Genomic DNA, 20160 nt, shown 5'->3' with positions numbered 1-20160 from the left:
AGGACGGAGATAATTGCTGGGGGCAGTTAATTTTATATGTGGTTATATTCCAACGATAGTACAAGCGAGACGGAGAGGTATACATTCTTGCTCGAACTAACTTTAAAAAAGAAAAGAAAAAAATTACTGAATACTATTGTAATAATAATACATAACGTCGAATGTATGATTTAATTTTAAACTAAGTACAATTACTTTTATATTTGAATGTTCTGTGGATCTGTAAAAAGGAATGGAACTTTTCTATGGAATGCAATAATACCCCACAAATGTTATATTGCATTTTAATATGCTAATAGTTATTTTTAAGTAATATACAAATTTAAATAATTTTTTCATTTTCATTTTTTAAATAATTATTTTAAATAATATATATTAAACATATACCTAATCTTAGAAAAAAAATCCACGACATAATTAAAAATGATCTGAATGAAATGATATAAATGCTTTATTTATTATTGAACGGAAATATTTTTTAACAAAAATCGAGAGAGTAATCCAAATATTACCCATTATTGCCATAAAAACAGTCAAAATATTTTACTATTTATCATTTCCAATTTTAATCTTTTTACCCTATTATATTAACAATCTTGAAAATTATCGTTCCAAAATGCTGCTACATTAATATACAATATATAGTTATCTACCAGCAAACTATAAAAAAATTCATAAAAATTCATAAAATCGTATATATTACATATAAATCATTATATATTCATCAATATTACATAAAATACATTATTACATATAAATCTATGTAAGCATAAATTGGGTACATCTTTGTCAAGGTCGTGGCTAGGACGACAGAGCCAGAACGTTAAAAATCAGTCGAAAACTAGTAAAAACAAACTAGTAAAACCAAAAATAGTAACTAAAAGTACGACTGAAGCAGTCGATAGTAAATAGTAACAAAATCAGTCGGACCGAAAATAGCGACTGGAAACAGTCGATAGTAAAAAGTAGTATACTAAAAATTACTAATATTACTAGTAATTTATACTTTATCATTCAGTGTAGATTTTGCTAGATTTAGCAATAATATATATATATATATATATATATATACATAACTAATAATAATAATAATTAATAATAAAGAAGAGTCAGTTTTAAAAATCAAATATAATCACTATAATCATTATAAATAATAATAATTTACATTTAGTTACATCATTTGTTAACTAGTTTTTAGCCTTCTTACTTTGCCGATCTACTCATAGTCTTTTTATGTCAAATTATTAAAACATCATAATACTTCGAGCTATTATTCCAATTCCTTTTTTACTTAATATTCCATTTCCTTTTCAGAATCCAAAGACAACTAAAATATTAAAATAGCTTTTTATCATTAAATATAAAACTTTTTTAATTTAATTGCATCTTAGATTAAATATGCTTAGTATAATCTTAATGTATTACTAGTGTCTGTTGTACTTACATTAGTACACAAGGAAGACGAGTATGGTATACATCCTATCGAGTCAAATACATCAGTATGTATTTCCCAAATTAAAATAAAACTAATCTACTTAAACCAAAGTTAAGAATATACTAAGCAAGTTCGTGTAATTTGGTTCACTTAAATATTGATTTCCTGCGTATTCTCCAGTAGCTGTATTGCTTCCATGTTGCTGTGATTTAGCAAGCTTTCATGTTTTAACGCGAAATGTTGGAGCATTTCATCTATCTATTTGATTTCGGATGTAGGGAACATTGGTAATTATTCGCAAAATTGTTGTTTGGCGAATTGTTAATATATGGCGTCTGGCAACCCCATATTTGCACACTATGGTTCCAAATTGGCTTTATGATTGACTCATAAACCAATCTCTTTGATTTTAGGTCAAGTTGAAAGTATCTTCCGACTTCCTAACTAGTGCAGTTGCTTGACTCTGAGTCTAATCTACCCTGGTCTTTGTCTAACATAATATTTCCAATATAACGTACGATCGAGATATATTCCGAATTATTTAGCTGTTTCTGCTTGAGGAATCGGGCAGCCCTCAAGTGATATAATTAGGTTTTCGCGGCAAAGCAAAATTAACATGGACAGAATTGGAAAATATAAAACTGAAGCAAATTTTTACATCACAGATATCCAAATAAATCTCCGTCCTTTATTTTATGAATCTGTATACCCAAATATATATATAACCTGCTAAGGGCAGTAGCTAAATCTCATTTTTTAGAGGATTCAGTGATCTGAAATATTTTTTAAAAAGTTTACTATATGGGAGACATATAATAATTACCTTTCCAATAACCTTGCTAAACACTTATGTATTATCACCTTGTTATTAATTCTTCCTCTTATGGCATGTTAATCAGTCAATTTGTTGCTCATTGGTATTTCCATTCTTTCCTCCATCCTGTATAATATCCATCTTGATCAATATGGTGCCACTTGGCAACTTTACTTATGACGTGAAATGTAAGTTTCTCGTTAATAAATTGTTTCTTATATCCTTTAAGAGAGGATTTCCGTAAAAAATTGGGACTATTCCTTTTTCATCAACGAGGAATCCAGAATGTTTATTTTTTCATTACTTGAGAAAAATACTCTTGAAACAGGATGGATGTTGTTATATAAGCCTGAATCTCATTTATGTTTGTTGAGATTTTAGGTTGTTAATTGATATTCTGAGATTATTTTAAAAAACAGCTTTATTTAGTGCACCTATCTAAACAGTTGAAGACTCTCTAAATATAAACCAACTATGAATGATCATATACAATTACGTGATTTTCTCTTGACTGACACTTCCCAAACCCCGTAAACGAGACCTCTGAAGTGGTTTCGTCATGATGTCTGCCACCTGCTGCTCCGTCGAAATATGTTGAATTGCGGTGTTGGTTGTCCCCGACTGTAGTTCAGATCTGGTCTAGTCCCAAGCATTAGATACATTAATGCTCCGACTGCTTCTCTGTATGGAAACTTCTGCTTTGCATTATCTTCTTTCCCTAATTATAAAGAAGGTTATCATGCAAGGTTGAGGCTGAGATTTTTTAAAAGTTGATCGATCTGTTGTCTGGCACCTAGTCCATCTTGAAGCTCTGAAATATCTTCATCCAAGTCTTCCTTTGAACTGCTTCTCTTACATTCTTGTGACTCATCATTAATAGTTTCCTCATCTGGTTTCACTTTTTGAAGTGGTACATTAATATGTTCATTACAGCATACACATTTCTCTTCAAATCGTATATCTCTAGACAAAATGACGCTTTGATTATTTTCAATCCAAATTCTAAACCGTTTCACCATCATATCCCTCTTACGGCTGTTCTATCTATCTTCTTCGCTTTAGACTACGGATATGGGAATAACATGTTGAATCAATGATTCTTAGATGTTTGATTCGTGGCTTCTTTCCATTCCACAATTCGTAAGAATTAGCACCATCTACAGATGATTTTCCCGTTCTGTTCAGAATATATAACGCGGTGTTAGCTAACTCTTCCCATAAACCTGCTGGATAGGTCACTTCTAGATTTGAATATTTCAAAGTCCTGGCCATTTCAACTACAGTTCTATTGTCTCGCTCACAAAATCCATTCTGCTCAAGAGTGTAGGGTGCCGTCAACCATTGTGTAAGATAACCTCTCCATTGTCATACTACTTGCCATTATCACTCAGCATCTTTTTTGCTGAATGTCTCAATGTCTTTGTGTGCATTAGAAAGTCATTCAGTGCTTTAATTAGCTCTGACTTTTGTGCAATAAAGTAGCCATACCTAAATTTTGTATAATAATCCTTAAACAAAACAAAGTAACGCTTATATCTGAATGATTCATCAAAAGGTCCACACACATCTGTTGATATTTATCAGCATCAAAAGTTCCCTCGTGGTAATCCAGCAAATCTAAAAATTTACGCTTCCACCTCGGCCATTCCGCTTCACTGTTTAGCGATTTAATGTGTTTAATAAAATCCATTTCACTATTTAATCTTAAAACTAATAACCCCAAAGGAAAAATATTTATTTTATTTTTGGACCTGAAACTAACCACATAACCTGTTGAGATTTTAGGTTATTAATTGATATTCTGAGATTACTTTAACAACTACATAACTCGAAAGTCCTTAAAAACTAGTAATATTTCATTGTTTTACTTAACACAGAAGCCTTCTTTTAACTAAAAAAAATATTATACTTTAATAAAGTTAATCATAATGAATGAAGGACAATATTAAAAGAATACTTCAATATTAAAAAAGGACTTGATGTATACAGATTATAATTATATTCCTTGTTTGTACTGAGTGATTGAAAGAGGGGTTGCGATGCTGTTTGGCTGGGACCATCTAGAATTTACACTACTTACATATATTATTAAGTAATTGTAAATACAAATGGATGCTTACGTTTTTATATATCGACAAATAAACTATATTTGTTATATTACATATTTTTTTATGTTCTCTTTTTCGGTTCTTCATATCATATTTATTATATTATATATGAACATTGTACCAATAAACTTTATTAAAGTTTATTTTATTTAATTTTATTTATAAAACTATAACTTTGCTTTGTTATTGTAATGTTTATTTATTGATAAATAATTATATCTTTTCTTTTTTTTATTTTTTTCCATTAAAATGAAATATGTATAAATGAAATGTTCTTCATATTACAATTTTTATCTAATAAGAAAGTTTTTAGCTTGCGTCTCAGCGGAAATATTAGGTTAATTTCTGAATTCAAGAATTTATTTTATTTATATTACTCTAATATACCTATAATTTTCAAGAACTGACAACGGTACAAATCCTTGTGCGCATGCCATGATTCTCCAGACTCTCACTCTCCACTGTTGTGCATAAATGGTAGCAATGTAAATAAAGTTTCCCGCACACTAACAGTAATGTCCTTAGGAACTTACTTACTACCGCACTGGCGACATTTAGCTTCTCCAGGAAACCTTTCTAAAGCCCTTCGCTTAGCTCTGAACCTTTTCAACTTAACCTTTCCCGAGAAATTAAAGAACTAATCAGGTACAAGAATTGCTTAGCGAGAAAAGCTCGTGACACAGTGGATCCAGAGGATAAATGCGAGGAAGCGGGAATTATTTCTTCAAAGTCTGGGCAAATCCACAGCCCCTGTCGATCTCTGGCGCACCGCCAAAGGCGTTATAGGTAAAAATTTCAACGCTATCTCTAAAGGCCGAATTCTTCACTGATTTAGCCTTAACTAATCCAAAAAACTCCAGCAAATGTTCGAAAAACAGATGAAATGCATTGCTTCACTTAACTCACCACAACAGATGTTAACCGTCATCACTGACACTATCCCCCCATTAAAGAGGAAAAACTTCCTATCAGATCATATTCCAAAGAGCATAGTCTCTCCCAGAAACCTACAGCTCTCAATAAAACTCCTTCAAAAAGCTCCAGGCCCAGATGGTATTAAAGCAAACCATCTGAAAAACCTCACCAGCAAGCAACTTTCCGAGCTTGCTAACATCATACAAGCTATTCTGTGGTTAAAAAATTTCCCAAAAAAATTGGAAACACTCGGACGTCGCTGTCATTCCCAAGATAGAAGCCAAGTTACATACAACTACAGGCCCATCAGCCTAATTAGTTCTCTCTAAACTTGTCTAAGTTTAGTGAGTGTCTGGTGAGATTTTTCAGATGGTTTCCTTTAATACCATCTGGGCCTGGAGCTTTTTGAAAGGAGATGTTTTATTGCGAGCTGTAAGTCTCTGGGAGAGAATATGCTCTTTGGAATATGATCTTTAATGGGAGGAAAGTGTCAGTGATGACGGTTAACATCTGTTGTGGTGAGTTAAGTGAAGGAATTCAATTCATCTGTTTTTCGAACATTTGCTGGAGTTTTTTGGATTAGTTATGGCTAAATCAGTGAAGAATTCGGCCTTTAGAGGGGAGAGAGCGTTGAAATTTTTACCTGTAACGACTATGGCGGTGCGCCAGAGATCGATATGGGCGGTGGATTTGCCCAGACTTTGAAGAAATGATTCTCGCTTCCTCGCATTTATCCTCTGGATCCAGTGTATCACGAGCTTTTCTCGTTAAGCGATTCTTGTACCTAATTAGTTTTTAAATTTCTCGTGAAAGGTTAAGTTGAAAAGGTTCAGAGCTAAGCAAAGGGCTTTAGAAAGGTTTCCTGGAGAAGCTAAATGTCGCCAGTGCAGTAGTAAGTAAGTTCCTAAGGACATTACTGTTAGTGTGCGGGAAACTTTAATTCATTGCTACCATTTATGCACAACAGTGGAGAGTGAGCGTCTGGAGAATCATGGCATACGCACAAAGATTTGTACCGTTGTCAGTTCTTAAAAATTATAGGTATATTAGAGTAATATAAATAAAATAAATTCTTGAATTCAAAAATTAACCTAATATTTCCGCTGAGACGCAAGCCAAAAACTTTCTTATTAGATAAAAGTTGTAATATGAAGAACATTTTATAAACAATTTCATTTTAATGGAAAAAAATAAAACAAGATGTAATTATTTATCAATAAATAAATTAACTAATATTATTAACTTAAAAAATATTATTAAATAACTAATTTAAATTAAATTAAATAATTTAAAATACACTTTAATTAAGTTTATTGGTACAATGTTCATATGTAATATAATAAATATAATATGAAGAACCGAAAAAGAGAACATAAAAAAATATGTGATATAACAAATATAGTTTATTTGTTGATATATAAAAACGTAAGCATCCATTTGTATTTACAATTACTTAATAATATATCTAAGTAGTGTAAATTTTAGATGGTCCCAGCCAAACAGCATCGCAACCCCTCTTCCAATTCATTCAGTACAAGCAACGAATGTAATTCTAATCTGTATACATCAAGTCCTTTTTTAATATTGTCGTTTTTTTCATTATGATTAACTTTGTTAAAGTATAATATTTCTTTTTTAGTTAAAAGAAGGCTTCTGTGTTAAGTAAAATAATGAAATGTTACTAGTTCCTAAGGACTTTCGAATTATGTAGTTATTAAAGTAGTCTCAGAATATCAATTAATAACCTAAAATCTCAACAGGTTATGTGGTTAGTTTCATGTCCAAAAGGAAAATAAATATTTTTCCTTTGAGTTTATTAGTTTTGAGATTAAATAGTGAAATGGATTTAATTAAACACATTAAAGTGCTAAACAGTGAAGCGGAATGGCCGATGTGGAAGCGTAAAATTTGAGATTTGCTGGATTACCACGAGGGAACTTTTGATGCTGATGAATATCAACAGATGTATGTGGACCTTTTGATGAATCATTGAGAAAGAAGCGTTACTTTATCGGCGTTTAAGGATTATTATACAAAATTTATGTATGGCTACTTTATTGCACAAAAGTCAGAGGTAATTGAAGCACTGAAGGGCTTTCTAAGGCACACAGACATTGAGACATTCAGTAAAAGAGATGCTGAGTGATAATGGCAATCAGTTTGACAATGGAGAGGTTATCTTACACAATGGTTGACGGCATCCTACACTCCTGAGCAGAATAGATTTTGGAGCGAGACAATAGAACTGTAGTTGAAATGGCCAGGACCTTGAAATATTCAAATCCCGAAGTGACCTATCCAGCAGGTTTATGGGAAGAGTTAGTTAACATCGCGGTATATATTCTGAATAGAACGGGAAACCTATCTGTATATGGTGCTAATTCTTACGAATTGAATCGAAAGAAGCCGCGAAACAAACATCTAAGAATCATTGATTTCAGATGTGATCTTTTTTAGTTAAAAGAAGGCTTCTGTGTTAAGTAAAACAATGAAATGTTACTAGTTTCTAAGGACTTTCGAGTTATGTAGTTGTTAAAGTAATCTCAAAATATCAATTATCATGATCAAGATATTATTCCTATATCGGTAGTCTAAAACGAAGAAAATAGATAGAACAGCCGTATAAGGGATATGATGGTGATGAACGGTTTAGAATTTGGATTGAAAAAAATCAAAGCGTCATTTTGTCTACAGAGGTACGATTTGAAGAGAAACGTGAATGCTGTAATGAACATATTAAACTACGACTTCAAAAAGTGAAACCAGAAGAGGAAACTGTTAATGATGAGTCACAAGAACAGTTTAAAGGAAGACTTTGATGAAGATATTTCAGAGCTTCAAGAGGGACTAGGTGCCAGACAACAGATCGATCAACTTTAAAAAAACCTCAGCCTCAACCTTGAATTATAACCTTCTTTATAATTAGGGAAAGAAGATAATGCAAAGCAGAAGTTTCCATACAGAGAAGCAGTCGGAGCATTAATGTATCTAATGCTTGAGACTAGACCAGATCTGACCTACAGTCGGGGACAACCAAAACCGCAATTCAACATATTTCGACGGAGCAGCAGGTGGCAGATATCATGACCAAACCACTTCAGAGGTCTCGTTTACGGGGTTTGGGAAGTGTCAGTCAAGAGAAAATAACGTAGTTGTATATGATTATTCATAGTTCGTTTATATTTAGAGAGTCTTCAACTGTTATATATGATATGTGTATTAAATAAAGCTGTTTTTTCAAATAATTTCAGAATATCAATTAACAACCTAAAATCTCAAAAAACATAAATGAGATTCAGGCTTATATAACAACATCCATCCTGTTTAAAGAGTATTTTTCTCAAGTAATGAAAAAATAATCAATCTCGATTCCTAGTTAATGAAAAAGAAATAGTCCCACTTTTTGACGGAAATCTTCTCTTAAAGGATATAAGAAACAATTTCTTAACGAGAAATTTACATTTCACGTTATAAGTAAAGTTGCCAAGTGGCACCATAATGAGCAAGATGGATATTTTACAGGATGGAGAAAAGAATGGAAATACCAATGAGTAACAAATTGACTGATTAACATGCCATAAGAGGAAGAATTAATAACAAGAAGGTGATAATACCACAAGTGTTTAGCAAGGTTATTGGAAAGGTAATTATTATATGTCTCCCATATAGTAAACTTTTTAAAAAATATTTCAGATCACTGAATCCTCTAAAAAATAAGATTTAGCTACTGCCCTTAGCAGGTTATATATATATATACAGATTCATAAAAAAAGGACTGAAATAATTGTGATGTAAAAATCTGCTTCAGTATTATATTTTCCAACTCTGTTAAGTTTTCCAAGTTAATTTTGCGTTGAAATCTAATTATATCACTTGAGGGGTGCCCGATTCCTCAAACAGAAACAGCTAAATAATTCGGAATATATCTCGATCGAATATTATATTGGAAATATCATGTTAGACAAAGAGCAGGGTAGGTTAGACTCAGAGTTAAGCAACTGCACTAGTTAGTTGGAAGATACTTTCAACTTGACCTTGGCCAAATCAAAGATATTGGTTTATCAGTCAATCATAAAGCCAATTTGGAACCATAGTGTGCAAATATGGGGTTGCCAGACGCCATATATTGACAATTCGCCATACAACAGTTTTGCGAATAATTACCAATGTTTATCCCTACATCCGAAATCAAATAGATAGATGAAGTGCTCCAACATTTCGCGTTAAAACAGGGAAGTTTGCTAAATCACAGCAACATGGAAGCAATACAGCTACTGGAGAATACGCAGGAAATTAGAAGATTTAAGTGAACCAAATTAAACGAACTTGCTTGGTATATTTTTAACTTTGGCTTAAGTAGATTAGTTTTATTTTAATTTGGGAAATACACACTAATGTATTCGACTCGATACGATGTATACCGTACTCGTCTTCCTTGTGTATTAATGTAAGTACAACAGAACACTAGTAATACATTAAGATTATACTAAGCATATTTAATCTAAGTTGTAATTAATTCAAAAAAGTTTTATATTTAATGATAAAGAGCTATTTTAATATTTTAGTTGTCTTTGGATTCTGAAAAGGAAATGGAATATTAAATAAAAAAGGAATCGGAATAATGGTTCGAAGTATTATCATATTTTAATCATATGACATCATAATATAATAAAATTTAAATAAAGTAAAAATATACAACATTCTTTCATAAATATTATTATTTACAATAATAATGCAAACAAAATATAAAATCACTATATATATATCATATATATCCTATATATATAATATATATCCTATATATATCATATATAGCCTATATATCCGCGCATTGTTTAAAAGACTATGAGTAGGTCGGCAAAATAAGAAAGCTAAAAACTAGTTAACAAATGAACCAGTCAACTAAAATATTCAAATAGTTCAATAACATTTAATGAGAAAAATACAGTATAATTTTCTTTCTGAAAATATATTTCTTATTCGTAAATTATTATGGTCTTAAATATAATACAAAAAAAAACAAATTCTGTATAAAAACAATGTACTCTTCATTCGCATACTAGAATTTTTATATCTGACAAATATGAAAAATTCTGCATTGGCACACTAAAATCACATGACATTAGAATATTCTCTCATATGAAGGAAGTATTATTTGTCTGAATTTTTATTTCTTAATTTTTTTATCTTTGCCATATATTTCTTGTAGGTATATAATTGAACTTTATCAATGTTACATTTAGTTTTAGGGATGCATAATTTTTCACCTTTGCCAATTGTAATTCTATTGATTTTTCTCATCCATCGGAACAAACAAGACCTAATTATTATTTTTCTTATTAAAATTTCCTGTTCAGGATGTTTTGGACAATTAAAAGCGTTAAAAAAAATCGCCATTTGTTGACACAAAATATGATCCAAGATTTTGGTTAAATTAGAATTTGCACATAATCTTGGTAGTATATAAAAAAGTCGAGACAAAGCATTATTAACTAACGAATGAAAATAGGTTTCTGGTGCCGGTAAATCACACTGGCGAGCTTTAACAACTTCTGCATCGTTGTAACGATATATAATTTTTGCCCTACAACCTTCACATTTGATTATTCTCAAAACCTTCTTGGTTATGAAACTAGACATATATGTTCTTTCTGTTTTATTTTTTGTGTAATATTTTACTATATGCACAGGAACTGATATTGAAGGCATGGACAATGATATAAAATTTTGTTCAAATGGGGCGTCAGTTACTACTTCATCTGTTAAAATTCTTCGTAAGTCATTCAAACCGTCTGTTAAATATTCTTCGCCATTGCATCCTGGTGATATTTGTGATAAATAACTATTAACAATTAATCTCTTAAATGAAGACACGAATTGTTCTGGTGTCGGTGAAACTCCCCCAACACTTCTAATGTTTTCAAAAAAAATTTCCAATGAATCTTTTTGAAATGGCCTGATCTTTACAAATTTGCCCTCTTTTAACAATTTGGGACATAGATATATTAAACCTTTTATAGTATAAGCCAGGTTTACAATAGGTGGAACAGAAATTAATGTTTGCTTCTTCAAACACATGAACCTCATACTGCTTAAGACAACAAGGGCTTCTTTCCAAAAATGTATGTGCCCAGAAGTAGATGTTACAGCACCTTGTAACGGCTTTCCAGGTAGTACATCGCAGGTAGATGAATTTAAACTGTCAAACAATTCATCTAGAAACAGTAGCAGTTGTGCAGTGTCATAACTTTCATTTTCTAGAGGCAGATGTGAATGATTTGAAGTATTTTCTAGAAGAAGCTTAGCATATGAGAGATATATAATAATTGCCTTTCCAACAGTCTTGCTAAACACTTGCGCACAGTGTTTCACATTCTTTTTATTAATAATTCCCCTTATGACATGTTGATCAGTCAGTTTATTGCACATTTGCATTTCCATTTTTTTCTCAAACTTATATAATTGTTCAATATGGTCCCATTTGGCAACTCTACTTATGCCATCTTTCACGAAGTGTAAGTTCCTCGTTAATAAATTATTTCTTAGACCCTTTAAGAGAAGAGGTCCATCAAAAAGTGGTACTATCTCTTTTTCATCAATTAAGAATCCAAAATGATTATTTTTTTCATTTCTTTGGGAAAAATATTCTTGAGTTTCTTGCAACAAAATTTTTATAGCGGCTACATTCGCAGACCCTTGATCACATACTGTAGCCACAATGCTGAGACCACACTCGTGACATTTACGGATTATTTTCTTTATTAAATCTTTTAAATCTATTGCATTTATTGGACCATCAGTAAATGTATAACAAAGTGGTTGTTGCCATTGTTTAAAAACACCCTTAACCATGAAAACATTGACATAATCACATGGAAATGGTTTCCGAACTCCACTACCCAAATCATGAAAACCGATTATGTTATCTTCACTGAAATTATATGACAGGCCTAAAAAAAAGATTTTCACTTAGTTCAATTGAATTTTTTTTACAATTATATTTTCTTATATGATACAAGAATAAAATTACCTACCCAAATCAAGGTACATTTCATCGAAGATGAGAATTGCTATTCTGTCTATTGGTGCTAGTTTCCTAACTGAACATTCCAATGAATAAAATGTTGCAGTTTCTACTCCTGCTGGAAAAGGGATGTTGTTCAACAGCTTGGTTAAGCTTGCTTTGGAAGGCAAAGAGAAAATATTCGATAGAAGTTCGTATCCTCGAGCACTACATTTCAATATGTGTAAAGCCAATATTTTCTCATCCAATGTAAATTTTTTTGTTGTTGGCTTTTGCAGCTGTGTGCGCACTTGAGACATAATAAATTTGCATGTAGATGGGTTGACATTTTTAAAAATCGCTTCTAATTGGTTAGCAACAGTTTCGATCAATTTTAACTTTTCTTTGAAACATGCTTGTGTATTTAATCTGCTCGCCTCCTTAGTAATAGCTACTACTTTTTTATATAAATTACAGGCTTTTGGCGGTAACATAATTTGCCGAGAAGATCTAATTGTAGATATTTTACGAGATCTGGAATCTATAAACAAAATATTAGATAAACTAGCATAATAATAAAGTGAAACAACATTAAACTGTATGTGAAGACCTCAAAACTTATATTAACACAGGGCTTGCGGCATTATCATATATACATACACTTACTTGATCTTTTTGTTATTGTACTCTCTGACTCCCTTCCATCTGAAGTTGAAGATACAGAATCATCTGTGTCAAAAGAATCTGGGGAGAAACATATTATAAATCAAATAAAGTTCGATTTGGAAAAGGCATTATATTTGAACTTACTATGTGGACTTGTTTTTATTATTGGATTACTTAATTCATGCTTGCCTGATGTTGAAGGTATAGTATCATCTGCTTCAAAATTATCTATGGAAAAACATGTTATAAATCAAATAAAGTTCAATTTTGAAAAGCTATTATATTTGAACTTACTGGGTGGACTTATTTCTATTGTAATGCCTATTTCATGTTCGCCAGATGTTGAAGGTGCAGATTCTTCAGTCCCAAAATAACCTAGAAAGAAATGTATGATCGTGTTCACTTTGGAAATTTTTCAATTTACTTCCATTTAAAAAAATATTACATTTGCACTTACTTCTTGGTATTTTACTGCCTAGTTCTTGTCTACATGAACTTGAAAGCAAACATTCCCCTGATTTGAAATAATTAAAAGAGAAACATATAATAATTTTCAGCTTGATTTGTTTCCTTTAAAAATATATTATAATTTCACTTACTTTTAATTCCTTTTGGAGATTCTAACATAGATGTATTGTGTTCTGTTGATGTTGAAGGTTCTGTAGATATTGAGCTTACGGCCATATTTTCCTGTTTAATAGGTAGAGGATCTATAAATAAACCCACATTATGTATTTCAGTTCAATTTTGCACATCGATCAAAATGAAAGACTTACAATTTAAATTACAACTAGGAACTACATCTCGATTAAGCAAAGGTCTTCCACATTTTGGTCTATAGTCTTCTAGCTTGAAATGCAAAGAACAAACTTTCTTGTATTTATATAAGTGCTCGAAAGAGACTCCTTTAAGTTTATCATTGTTTATTTTTAAGAGCCACTTTTGAGCTAAAGCACGGTCCCTTGGAAAAGAATGCAACCTATTCGAACCTTCACATCTTGGAACACTACACTTTTGTTTCGGTTTTAGATTCAAACAAATCATCTTTACACTAAACATTTAAACTAAAAAAAAGGTTACCTCCTAAAAAACTATTTCTTATAAATGTAATTATCTTGAAAAGTATACAAACTTCCTAAAAACAATTTCTATTTTAATAATTTCTTGATAAAACCTACAAAATCAATTTCAAATAAGTAATAAATACAATAAAACATGGTTAAAACATAAAAATAGAAAAAAAAACACCAACTTTATAAAGGTTCAGTAAAATTTCAGACCAAATTACGGTCAAAAAGAAAGCCATCACTAAAAGGATAGCAAAACTCGCGCTCAACTGCTCGGCGCATTTATTCTAAACTAACCTGACTAATTTCAGACAGAAGTAGCTAATTTTACCAATTTACTACGGTCGGAGACGTGCGGCATTGCCATTCATGCTCTCCAAACTATTATATCAAAGTAGGGTAGGAAGACTTGTAGGTGGGGGTAATTTTGGTTACATTTGGGAATACACTGTGTATTTCGCTTTGTGTACTGAATGGGAAAAGGTTTACTTCACAAAACACAGAGGAATTAGAATTGTATCTCCCATATATAACCTGTGAACTGGTTTAGCATTAATTTGCCACCAGAGGGTGCGACTGATAATTTGAATAGCGGGAAATTTAAAATATTTTATTAATAAAAATGCAATATAAGGTTAAAAATAAATTTTATTTAAATATATTTAAAATTTACATTACAATTATATCAAAGGAAAATTCTTAAAATTTTCTATGTTTAATGACAATATATTGTACTAACAATATATTAAAACGTATAAAAAAAACGTCAAATATATATTTGACTATTTGCCAAATATTTATTGTAAGTATATAATTGTACGTCATCCTTTTAAGCTATGTTATATTTAGATATTACAATAAAAAAATGTTTCACCTAACTATTATCTTTCTAATTATGTTTCGTTCAGAATGCTCAAAACAGTTCATCGTTTTGAAAAACACAGGCATTTGGTGATTTAAGATATTGGACAGACTGCTTGTTAAGTTTTGTGCATAATCTGGGAATTCAATAGAACAGTCAAGATATCATTTACCAACAAAGTATCTGGCTTTGTCAAATTACATCTATCATACTGCCGGGCTTTAATAACTTCACTGTTCAGCTCACATTTCCTAACATATTTGGATCAACATTTTCTTTTTTCTATGCCATAGCTAAAATGGAGGCTTGTTATATTTGACAAATCAGTTACATATAATTAAAATTATAAAAGACTTACATGTAAATAACAACTGGAAACCATATCCCTGTTAAGCAATGCTCTTCTACATTTCGGTTTGCTGTTATCCTGTGTAAAATGTACATTACAAACCCTTTTGCTCTAATTTAAGACCTCACAAAAGATTCCCATTAGTTTTTCATTATTAAGCTGGGTATTCTATTTGAAATGGTACTACATCATGGGACGCAACACTTGAGATGTCAACAAAATAATTGTTAACTGTCAACAAAATAAGAATATTTAACATGTAAGTTCATAAGTTTTTTAAGTTTGCTTTGTCAGCAATGAAAGAGGGGTTTTCAACAAAAGCTTTGTCCAAAAAAATTAAACCGAAATTCTTTGTATATAAATCAAATTGTTTCTATAGGAAGCATAGAATTACCAAGAAAGTCCAAAATATCCAGTACATGTTTTATTATTTCCACCAAATATAAACATATGTACACTACGCCTTCCTATTTTTTAGAATAGGCTTCTAAAAGCAGAAAGTGCCAAATTTCAGCTTTGATACCAAATTTATACCAACTTTATAACTTACAACCTGGCGGCAAATTAAATAACTAAAACACTGTATCGCATGCGCGTATTTAATTCTAAATGGTCTCTTAGAAAGAACCTCTGCATAAAATCTGAAGGGTGCATTCATTTTTAAAAGTGTTACTTGTAAAAACGAATATAGCAGCAGCAAACAAATACTGAAACAGCATGGACCCAAAACAAATCATCCTGCTATTAATGAAGATAACGATGTAACAAAAACACTGTATACCTGTAAGTTATGCCAACATACTACAACGAAAGCAACTCTAATGAATCATATACAGTCATCTCATAACATAAATGTTGGGAAGGAGTTATTGAAATTTAACACCTTTAAAGAATTTGAAATAATTGAATTTGGAAAAATGATGTGGAGCAAGCCACAACAGATTCATTTGTCAAGAGAAGAAGCTATATGTCTTTAAATTGTGCAACAAGATTTCAGTGTAATCGATCTGGTTTTTGTCGGTAAATCAACAGGTAAAAGGCATATGGAGGTTCAAGGAAGTAACAATATATATACACATTGCCCAGCTACTATTAAATTAAAATAAAGAGGTGGAGAATGTGAAGTAGAATTCACCAAAATACATTTTGGAGATGAAAATACCTTAAAACTCTACATCTCTTAAAAACAAATAGAGAAGAAATTGCAACCCTATTAGCAACTAAAAATGCAATTTAATGTGATATTGGATCATTGATATAAGAGACAATGTAGATATTACTAACGTAAGTAGGATTTAGTGACTTAAAGATTTACAAAACATACAAGCAGTTTATAATCTTAAATCCACAGCTATTAGAGATGAAAATGTAGCCATAAGTGTTGAAGCATGGGTAAATGAGGTAAAAAATACAGGATATATACTGTTATATAAGCCACAAGATGAATATTTGGACATCTACCCCAATTTGAAAGAAGAAGTTCAAAAACTGAATATAATCATGACTATGAAACTAACAATGTGTGGGTGTCTGATTCATTTGCAGTTATTGACCATTGTTACCCAAGTAAATGCCCATACTGGTGGATTACACCTACAAAGGGGATACCACGTTAAGAAAATGCGTCTAGAACTCTACCTCGCAGGTGGTGTATTAAATATTTCTTATACTTTTGAAATAGATAGATAGTTTGAACATAGAAGTAAAGATCATTTCCTTATAACATCAGCATTACTGATTGTATACCACCCGAACGTATTCTTTCCGTGGCGGTGATGATCAAAGCATCAAAAGAAGATTATAAATTAAACTTATATATAGGTGCTGACGGTACAGACTTCACTTAAACTGGTCAACAAACAAGGAACCATTCAGAGCGTAATCTTGAAATGGACATGCGGCTTCGTCAGACAGACGGATCAGGTGTTGTTCCCTACATATATAGGAACAATTAATCACCGGCAGGCCTTTTGTCGGATCTGATATATTGATTGTTTTGACTAAATCGTTGTTCTGACGAAGAAACGTCCGCAGATCAAAACGTGGATTGTAAGTTGAAAATATATGTGTATTTAAATAAACTATTAAAATAAAATTAGACAACTATTTATCAAACTATCGTCATACCGAGGAACTACAAGGGTGTAAACTTAGCTATCTAAAATTTACCCTGCATAGCACCCTATCTCGTACCACAGCCTCTTGAAAAATGTTCACACTTGGCTAATATAAACAGATCTCATATCTAGGATGAAATATGACCGCCCGCCACGGAAAACGCAACATATCCTTACTACGAATTTAATTTTATGTTAAAAAAACACTTTTTTGTATAGCACCTTAAAAGTGGCCACGAAATTTCGCTGCAGAATATGAGTACACCAAGCAACGTTATTTGGAAGTAACTATTATGATTTTCAATATTGGCCAAGAAATGGTTAAGTTATTTCGCACCCCAGAGACTAATAAGAGTAATGGACTTGATGGTGAAAACAATCAGGTCGTCTCCTCCTTACAATAACTAAAAAACCAAAAGTCAAGAAACATCTCGTACCCTAAATTTGTGGCTAAGTAATAACAAATGTGAAATAAGTTTAAAAAGGGTGTATTATAAAAAAAAGTCACCACATATTTAATGTTTATTCTTGGTAAATCTTATTCGATCTTAATTAGAATACGATTCGATATTATCGTTAACACATATTTACATAATATTTTAAAAATATATAAAATAAGACATTTAAGATAGAACAGTAAGGTTTCTTTCTAATGGAATTGTGACGAAAAGGACAGGTAGTATCGTTCACACCACTGTAAATCCTAGTTTATTTCCAATTTTTAAATAAAATTGTTTTATTGAAGTAAAACTGTGTTTTTATCTTTACGTAAACCAAAACCGGTAAAATCGGTAGAATTCCAAAGAGATCACGAGGCTATTTTCCTTTGAATTTAGTTAATTTACCAGAACCGGACAATTATGGAGAACAGTAGATGGATCAAAATTGGACTGTCAGCTCTTCCGAGATTGCTTAAAATGCCGCTAACTTGCTCATAATTGGAATTTGGAAAATATGTTACGACAATCACCCGTTCATAATCTGTTGATATTTGTATAGAACCAATATAATTTGGAAGAAACTATTGTTGCCCGAAGTTGCTGAGATCAACCCTAGCCTGCAGATATACGAAATTTGAAACCAACGAAACTTTGGAAAACATCTCTTGATTATATACCATCGGAATTTGGCCAAAAGCATAGCAGTTCAAAAACTTTACAGATAGTAGAGTCGGACTGACAAATGAAGCTGTGATCAATCCCCACAAAGAGTGAGTTTTTTGGTGAGTTAAATTCCATATGAAACTCAACTTTAGTTATAGGCCTTATCTTGATTCATTTATCAAATTCTATTATTAAATAAAAGTGAATAATAAATTAAATTAGTAAAATAATATGAAATATTATTTAATAAAATCAATACAAACTGGCCATACTTTATATTTTGATAAAGCAGTTAGTGTATTTAACATGTTTATTCCTTAAAACTTAAATATTCTTAAATATAGAACCTGTAATACAATTAGACATAAATCCGAAAATCGTTATTAAACATTTAAAATTCAAGTTGGCCTCAACGATTCTTTAAATGCGGAAAATGAAGAAATAAAATACAGGAAATTGCAATAGAACTAGATCAAATATTTATCCCCAAAACTTTATGGTAAATGAATATTCCCAGACGGAATTACAATCTTTCATATAAGTAGTCAATCGCCATATACCTTAAATATAAAATTATTTATGAATTAGGGAGCTTCTATATTTTGAATCCTTCTTTTTTTTATTGTAAACTAACTAAAGAAAATTTTAATATATTTGAAATAAACGCAACCTATATTAATTCACGTCACTCTCTCAGCATAAATCTTAATGTTTTCACAAATCCTCTTTTGATGGTATTTTAGGTTTAGATTTTCTTAGAGTAATGAATGTATTTTAGATTTTGAATTCTCATCGCTTATAAACGGAGAAAGCTATCAACTATTTTCAATCAAAGACAATCCTCATCCATTCATTATTAAAGACTCAAAAAAACAAATTATGTGAAATATATTTTTAACAAAATATGTAAATTTTGATTTGCAAAATAAAATTAAAAATGTACGTATAGAATGTTTTGGAATTGTCTTAGATAAAGATGAACCTTTAACTTCCAGTTGTAAAATACAATATCACAAATTCAGAAAATCCCATAATTATAAAAACTATAGGTACTATTATGACCATAAACAAGAAAATAAAAATTAATTTCAAATGATATTTGATTAGATAATCATAGAATATTGTATACTAAGAAATGAAAATGAATAAAAATAAAATTATTTATAGGTCTTTTTGAATATTATAGATTTTATTAAAAATTCGATGAAATTGTGAAACCTCTGATAGTAATATACTAACTTTGTATCCTAACTTTGATAAATAATTCATATTAACAACAGATGTTTCAAATTTTGTAACTTGTGTAGTTCTTTCCGACTTGAAGGATAATGATAAAATGGAATGACCGAAAGCATCTCTAATATTCACAACCACGGAAATAAAATACTCATTAACCGAAATAGGATCATTGTCAATTGTTTGTAACACTAAATCATTTTAGAACTTATCTTTTTGGAGTAAAATTTTAATTAGCAACCGATCATAGACCAGAAATAATCAAAATCTTGAAATACAAAGAGACATGTTAATAAACTATTTTTAAAACTATTATTTTAGTTACAATCACACATTAGTCGTTATCGGTGAAATGTATGCAAATTTAAATTATTTGCCTTCATACATTTTAGTTCTTTTTTGCGGTTGGTAGCACAAAACCGACTTTTTACAGTTAAATATAATAAATAATCCAAATAAAACCGAAACGTCATAAAAATTTAAAT

General features: G+C 30.8%; 1 protein-coding gene across 4 annotated transcripts; it reads right to left on the bottom strand.

Annotated features, from left to right (window-relative positions):
- Nucleotides 1-9980: 9980 nt before the first annotated feature.
- LOC143189952 (uncharacterized) lies at nt 9981-14556 on the bottom strand. 4 transcript variants are annotated; one of them, XM_076393964.1, is made up of 9 exons: nt 14306-14556; nt 13718-14005; nt 13541-13651; nt 13399-13455; nt 13236-13316; nt 13086-13169; nt 12942-13019; nt 12307-12816; nt 9981-12222 (listed from the first exon to the last, which is right to left on the bottom strand). In XM_076393964.1, exons 2-9 carry the CDS (start codon nt 13998-14000, stop codon nt 10424-10426), a joined length of 3003 nt encoding a protein of 1000 aa, XP_076250079.1. In that variant the 5' UTR covers nt 14001-14005; nt 14306-14556; the 3' UTR covers nt 9981-10423. The 4 variants fall into 4 exon arrangements, with proteins under 4 accessions (XP_076250079.1, XP_076250080.1, XP_076250081.1 ...); XM_076393965.1 differs by lacking the exon at nt 14306-14556 and adding an exon at nt 14194-14302; XM_076393966.1 differs by having other exon boundaries at nt 13718-14551.
- Between the last annotated feature and the right edge of the window lie 5604 nt (nt 14557-20160).

The sequence above is a fragment of the Rhynchophorus ferrugineus genome, unplaced genomic scaffold, assembly GCF_030347505.1.
Source record: "Rhynchophorus ferrugineus isolate W39M unplaced genomic scaffold, kcgeb_rfMv2 rfM2, whole genome shotgun sequence".
In the NCBI taxonomy this organism is placed as follows: Eukaryota; Metazoa; Arthropoda; class Insecta; order Coleoptera; family Curculionidae; genus Rhynchophorus; species Rhynchophorus ferrugineus.
This window is presented reverse-complemented; position numbering and strand designations above follow the sequence as displayed.

What these genes read in the sequence shown, in the direction of transcription:
- LOC143189952 (XM_076393964.1), bottom strand. Translation starts at nt 14,000, where the DNA reads ATGTTTAGTGTAAAGATGATTTGTTTGAATCTAAAACCGAAACAAAAG. An exon ending in TCCTAGTTGTAATTTAAATT is followed by an intron (nt 13,652 to 13,717) that starts GTAAGTCTTTCA and finishes GTTTATTTATAG; the next exon opens with ATCCTCTACCTATTAAACAG. An exon ending in AGGCAGTAAAATACCAAGAA is followed by an intron (nt 13,317 to 13,398) that starts GTAAGTGCAAAT and finishes ATTTCTTTCTAG; the next exon opens with GTTATTTTGGGACTGAAGAA.